This window comes from Alligator sinensis, unplaced genomic scaffold (assembly GCF_000455745.1).
Source record: "Alligator sinensis unplaced genomic scaffold, ASM45574v1 scaffold391_1, whole genome shotgun sequence".
Lineage (NCBI taxonomy): Eukaryota > Metazoa > Chordata > Crocodylia > Alligatoridae > Alligator > Alligator sinensis.
Window position 1 is genome coordinate 1,697,654 of NW_005841889.1, and position 7,681 is coordinate 1,705,334.

Below are 7,681 nucleotides of genomic sequence, written 5' to 3' on the forward strand. Positions count from 1 at the left end.
GAAAAAATAACCATGGTCCATCAGACACAGAATTACCAAGAATTATGACAAGGGTTTGAAAAAGGTACTCTCTCATGACATAAGGAAGATAAGGAAGAAACCAGAATCTGACAGAAAAATCCAATGGGGACACCTGGAGAAAGTAGGCATGCCTACATCTCACCATCACAAAATGGCAGGACAATAGGTTAAGTTCTTATCTCTCTCTAATGTTTGTTCCTGCTATTAATTAAAAAAAAATGTATTATAAGAAGGCTGGTGACAGACTCTAAAAGAAAAAGAATGAAGATGCCTATTTAACCTGCATGGTAACAAGTGATTGACATATGCCTGGTGCCTTACCCAAATTGTAGTTCCAGAGCAAAAGAATTACCAAATTCTGCCATAAGGGAAGTAAGGGCCTAGGGTCCTGTATCTGTGTAGGTACACTCAAAAGACCAGAAAAGGAATATAAGGGGCCTTATATATGTGACAACTATTTTCATGACTGAGGGCATCTGTGCGCTGATTATCAAAGGGTTGTTTGCAAACAACTGAACTTACTATAGACTCATTTCTACTCCTGCAACTGGGTTGTTTCTCCTCTCAGTGTGGAACTTGTTGAGATCACCACCAGTTCTTTTGTCACCACAAACCTATATAGCCACAGAGGGCTCTGCCTGAGGCTACTCAAAAGATCCAACAACTATGACATGAAGCCGCTTACCTCTTAAGCAGGACAGATTTATGAAATTATATCACAGTATATTCTGGATTCCTCACTGGCTGCTGATTCACTCCCAGGTGAAACCTGAGATGCCAGCTGCTATTTGTACATTCCTAATGTGGACTAAACCCTGGTTGTCTGAAATGATGCCTCTGTTCATGCTTCATCCTGTCACTGACACTCAAAATGAATGGACTGGCTTGCCCATCCTAAGAAAACTCGCATGAAATCTAAGGTAAGAGGGCCTGTTATTTCGGGAACAGATTCCTTCCAGTTATAAACACAAGACCCCATCCAGCTACTTTCAGAGCACACTACGGTAGATGTTTGCTCAGGTTTTCTATGAACTCAAGGCCTTGCAATCCCCTTAACAGTCAGGCTGATATTCACTATGCTTAGCCTTTTCAGAATAACTAGTTAGATGCTATACACGTTCATAAAAAATGAGTCCTATTCAGGAAAAAAAAAAGTTATACATCATCTAAATTCTTCATGCCTACTATAGTGATAGGGCCCTTTTAAGTGCAACAGAGTGACAATCAAAACATTTTATGCAGACTTTTTGGTAAAACATCTCTAGAAACCTAGAATATAGTCCATCCTATAAATTCGTAATGGTCTTTTGTGTTCTACAATATGTAACCATTTATTATCAACAACAACAAAAACTGTATCCCACATAATGGTAATGACATTTGAAAGTGTAGTATTGATTAGCAGTTGCTTAAAAGTGAATCACTATAACAATGCAGCCTCTATTCATGGTTCTACCTACCTTCACCATGAAGATAATTTGCATGGAGACTGGCTCTTAACCTTGAAACGTTAGCATTTTCCAATACAGGATGTGAAAACAACCAACCATAAATGCATTAAGTGAGGGAAATAGCATTCATTTCTCTTCAAGAGCTAACGTTTTCCAGTTGGATCATCCACTCAAAAATTTCCATATTGAAAGTCATTATTGAGATTATAAAGCATATATATACTTTAAACTTATGGAAACCATCTGCTAACTTTTCCTTTAAATAATACAGGTAATACCATTCTGTGCTTGCAGAACCCTTTGAAAAGCAGACAGTACTAATGTGAACAAGCAGAAAATTCAGCTTGGTTGAACAGACATTTTCTTTTTGCTTCAGAATTTTTTTTAAAGTAAAATACTACTGAGATTTAGGCAAGATTAGATTGGATAGGTATGCCATTACAAATATTAAGAAACTGTGATTTGCATTCTAACACCATTGTGCAATACTGGCTCCTTCAAAGACAATGGCAGCTATGCCATTGATTTCAATAGACTTAGGACTTTACCCTAAGAAGGAAGGAGGGAAAACCCTTTATTTGATGATGGAAAAGACAAGGCATTATTGAAAATGAGTAACACAGCAACACCTTAGCTCTCTGGTTAAATAGCCAATCTGAAATGAGGATCTTCTCTGACATTTTGTACTGCATATTTCAGCTTCTTCAGTACAACAGACTGTAGTTTGTTCCAAATACACACATTTTTTTCTTCTTGAAAACAGGAAAATAAGAAATATTCTTCCAGAAGAACTCACTTTTATGATTTCATGCAATATCCTAGTGCAGTAAATGCCTAGTAAACAGTCTGGTGCGAAGAAAAACCCTGCATGCATATGGCTCAAATGCACTGAAATGTTAAAAGGAGTTGAAGTCTCAAGTTTTGTATCTGGCACTTTAAATTACGTTAGCAAAAACCTAGGATTAAAGTGTTTGTACATCTTTGCATGCATATTTTGTCATTGGGCAAATGGCCCAAAAAGCATATAAGAAACAGGAGATTTGCTGAATCCAAACTTCAAGCGATTTATTTATAATTGGCTTTACATGGGTGTTGGCATGATTAATACCATTTACCATGCTAATTTTCTTAATCACAAGCATATTTACTTGTAACATTATTTTTATATTAGTTACTTCTTACGAGGAACTTCAGTATTGCTTAACTGCATAATTAAAATTATTAATCAGAATACACATGACATGTAAAGCTGATGTCTAGAGAAGTTATTCATAGCTGTATTTCAATATGAACCAGCACAATAATCCTAGAGACCCTTCCCCAAAACTGATACAAATAGTTGCATTAGCTCAAATAAAAGAAAATTAAGGTTTTTTTTAAAAAGTGGGCTGCATAAGGCTGAAAAGAGAGGGAAATGCAATTAATGTCAAAATGATTTGACTAAATTTCTCTAAATCAATATAAAGTGAACTTTGCAAAAATTTAAATTACCATTATGTGTTTTAAAACTAAAGATAGATGTTCTGTATGAATCAGATGCACCAGCTGAATGCTAATTGATCTAAATCTCCCTGTTATGAAAATGTTATAGTGACATTTCAAGAGTTGTAAGAAACTAAAAGATATAGCAGCTATTGGAGTCAGTACACCAAATAAAAATGTAAAGGTTTAAAAATGGGAATGCAGACTAGAAGTGTTATTTTGAGAAAGCAAGAGATTTGAGGAACTCTAATCTATAAAAGAACTTGCAGTTGACACATGCATACTATATGGAGTTTGAATAAAGTAGCACATAGTTATGCAACAGGGAAGGTTCAGTTAAACAAGTACCTTATGAAAGAAAAACTTATAGAACCTTCAAATAAACTTGTATCTAAGTCAGCAACCTTTATGGCAAGTGCTGATAAAATTAATGGTTATTTTAATAATAAATAAAGTGCCCCATACCATTGAGAAAATGAAATAATAATATTGCTCAATTCTGTCCTGAATGACATAATGTCAAGGCACCAAGTACGAAAAAAAATGTCTCTGTGATAGAAACCTGAGAAAGCACAAACCTGTCTGTGTACTCAAAGAACCAGCTACTCTATCAAGGCTAGAGGAGCTTTACTGCATAAACATCAATTATTTCTGTTGGAGGAAGGCACTTTACCTGCATTCCCTACTTACATTTTATGACCACCATTGTTTTGCCACAGTATTGAATTCAAAACTATTATATACCATAGAACGTAAACATCATCATTTCCCAATTTACTTCTTCCAATACTCCTACTAAAGCAGGTAAAGTAAACATTAACTGCATTTAAACTCAGTTTTTAATCCTGTATACAGAAGTCTGGCTATTCCAGCAGACTGTGCTTGCTTACCTAGTGCAGTTGTAATTAGCCATAATTACTATATTAGACATATGTTTTTTAGTAACATGCCAAGATACAAAAATAACGCTATGGATTTTTGAAGCACAAGGAAAACAATAGCTTCCTGAACAGTTACACAACTCTATGCATCACATAGGAGCATTACACATAGAACTGAACGTTAGGCCCCAGCGGTATTTGCTAAGTGAAGCAGAAGCAGGCAGACAATTTCTTTTATGGTGCCAAATCTACATGACAACTGTAAAACCTCACTAAAACTAGATACATTTTAAACAATATTTCCCTATTTTCCTCTATTCGGTGTTCTTAACTTCAGTGGTACGTATTTGTTTTAAAAATAAATTATTAAATATAAAAATGAAGTATAGCTTTACAGAAAGCTACTGTTTTCAAGCAGCTAGTCTCAATTTCCACAAATTAAAAATATATGCAAGTTTATGGATTTCATCTACAGCCAACATCATCATATGCCCCATATATTTCTATAAAGCACAGCATTTAGACCATACCGCTAGAAATATAATAGAATGCTAAAATGTGTTGTATATGCATAATTTTTATTTACATATAGCCACTTCCATTTTTACCTACAGATTTGTATGCGTATACATTTTTACATGCAGATCATTTCAGTGGTGTTATAATTTCTATATAAGCATCTGAAGGGCAGCAATCTCTTAGTCATTTAATGTTCAAAGTACAGTAGCAATTTTAACCCGCAGCAGTACTTCAGAATAATTGCTATTATTAAATTACTTTTCATAGTAGTAACTTTGCAAAGTTTTGCCTTAGTAACCTATTTAAATTTCCATTTCCAAAATTTAATTTATCAAATTATCACATAACACCCAATATATAGAATATTTGATACCACTGTTACAGTCTCAATTTCAAATGTATTTCTGTGAAAGAACAAATTTCCTTACTGTATATGAAAAAATGATGGAATTGCCTTCATATGATGGTTTTCATTTAGAAAAACTTCATTAAACCACACTTTAAAAGAGTTTATAACTGGCATACCTATACGGACTAAACACAGCACATTTACATATACTTTCTAATTTCATCTGTTATTTTTTGTAATTTACTGGACAGTATAGTTTATCCACTGAAAATATGGTAAAATAAATGTCTAAAAAAACCTACAGAATCTTGATTTCAGAAATACACTAATACCCATTTCTTGTGCAGTAATTCCAAATAGATCCTTAAATGACTGGACAGTGGAAAAAACAGTTAATGTTTGGAATACTACTGTATTACTACTTTGCCAAATGCTGTGATTAACTTCTGCCCCTCAATCTGAGTACTGAAAATTGTTCTCATTTATATTTCTAAACAATCAAGCTTGATGATTTATATAAAATGGACTTTAAAGATACAGATAGCTGAGGTACAATACTCCACGCCAACAAAGCTTTTGTTTGTTTTGTAACTATTTTTGGTGTGTTTGATATCAGTCAACCAGGTTCATCCACCAAAAATAAGGGAAAAATAATACAGAACTTTAAAGACCATGGCCCAAATTGTATCTAAAATTAAAATAGAATGCACTGAGAGCACCTATTCGTATTATGCCCACCAAAATGCTGATAGGGAGCGGGGGAAGGGAAGAAATAAAATTTTCCGCAGTACAGCCCTAAACACTTATCACAATCATGACTGAGCCCTTCTCTCCCCATGGTATTATGAAATACCATAGTAAGAGAAAATAAATTAAAATCAAATAGCTGGGATTAAACATGCAATTGTCAATCTTAAAAAAAAAAAACCATCCATTCACTGGTGAAAGAACTGAAGAAACAAAAAGGAAAAGATGTTGAAATACATTGCTATGGTAGCTTCCAATTACCTGTGTTATAATCAGCTAAAAGAAAGAAAACTTACTTAAGAGGGAAACACCTTAGATACAGATACAATATCCTCTAAAATGAGAGGGAAAAAAGAGTGATTAAGTATTTTATATTGACACTGGATCTTAAGTACTTCAAGAAACTAAATCTGTTTTGTATTTTTCTACTAAGCACAGGGCAGTTTATATTCAGCTGGGGGGGGGTTAATTTTTGTGTGTGCAAAGGTTGTCACTTACAAAAAGAGTTCCAAAGTTAAATAAAACTTAGCACCCAATGAAAAATTAACATGTTTGAATAGCAACAGACTACTTCTACAGCCAACATGGAACATGATTTGATTAGATATTTGACAGCAATTCAAAAAATTAGAGTAATTTGTTTATGAATAAAAAGATTTCCTTTGACAACACAGAGTATACACAAGAACGTACAAAATCTGGACATTAGTGAAAGTAGCATCCTGAATGTCAGATACCAAATGTTGAAGTCCAATAATTTAGTAGCTTTGGAAGCACGAACATACACCAAATACTTTTGTTCCTAAGAATCTCTGTATTTTAAACAGTTGCAAGAACTGACCTTCACTGAGTACACAACATTGAAAACATCAGTACCTGCGTCACGAGTTCCTTATACAACAATCGTTAATGTAGCCCCTCCAATTTTAATTTTAACTTAAGCTTTTTGTTTGATTTTCCAGGCAAAGCCATTATTACATAACTTCCCAGTGATATCAATCCTTTCAAAGCAACTGCCATAAACATTAAGGCCAGTTCATTACCATGCAGAACATACAACACACGTTACTTTGGGCTAAAATCCTATCTGAGAAAAACGGCCAAAAATTAGCTTGAGAAATCACGGGATTCTTATTCTGGAAACATCCCTACACTCTTGACTTCCTATATCATGCTTTCAAGACAACATTTTAAATGCAGCAGAATTGCATTCTCAAAGTCCTTCCTTCCCTCCCTCACTAGTTTTAATTATTCACCTGCTAAAAACACAGATTACAGGGATGTGGAACTTTCATACAGGTTGCCTATTTAAATGAGAACAGATTCAGCTCCTGATAGAAGCCTAATAATCAATTCCACCTTCTCATTATGCTTCAGAAGGATGTAGACTTAGACCCATTCCTCAAGTTTTTGAGCTCCTTTAGTAGGTTATTACCCAGCTGTGCAGCTGAGCAGGCAGATAACCACATTCATGCCTCTTATCTGTAATACTGTAATACATCCCAGCACTGGGTTGAGATGATTGGGGAATAATGGGATTGTAAAAACTGCCGAGATGACAATAGTGCAGCCTTCTTTCCCTGCTACAGCGAGCTGCATGCCTACAGCACGGGGCGAGAAAGAAGGATGACACACCGGCAAACCGCTCTTGAAAGGAGTTCCCAATGTTTCACAGAGAAGCACCCACCACCCCCACAGCTGTACAAACCAGGCCTGATCCAGGCTTCAGCCTGGACTTGGCAAGCCGGTAATTTCGGTTTACATCTGCGTGGGCAACCAAGTCATCTAAAAATAACTGGTTCATCAAGCAGCCTCCAGACAGTGCCGTGTGAGGACTCGGCGGGGACCGGGGACCGTGCGTGCGGGGCCAAAACCAACCCGCCCCTGCCCAAAGGCAGCGCTGCTCCGCTCCGCTCCGCTCCGCTCGCCCGTTTGTTTAGAAAACTCAATCTGCCTCCATTTTCTGGGCTCCAACCACTGCTCCCGACACTTGGCGAGATCCTTACCTTCTGCAGGAGCTGGGAGCCCGAGTACTTGGCAGCGATGGATTTGATCTCCCCACCGAAAGCCGAGGCCCAGAGCTTGACCCTGCGGAGGGGAGAGGAGAGGGCGACATGTCATACACGGGCCGGGGCCGGGGCCGGGGCCAGGGCCAGGTGCGCGCCGCGCGGGGCAGCGGCTCCGGCCGCACTTGCCTCCTCCCGGCGGGAAGGGGCCGGGGCCGGGGCCGG

General features: G+C 37.0%; 1 protein-coding gene across 1 annotated transcript in view; it reads right to left on the minus strand.

Annotated features, from left to right (window-relative positions):
- CACNA2D3 (calcium voltage-gated channel auxiliary subunit alpha2delta 3) overlaps nucleotides 1–7,681 on the minus strand; it is an 889,480-nt gene that overhangs the window by 880,985 nt on the left and 814 nt on the right. Inside the window, exon 2 of the mRNA XM_025197140.1 lies at nucleotides 7,457–7,538. Within this exon, the coding sequence (XP_025052925.1) occupies nucleotides 7,457–7,538 (82 nt within the window). The remainder of the gene's footprint in view (nucleotides 1–7,456; nucleotides 7,539–7,681) is intronic.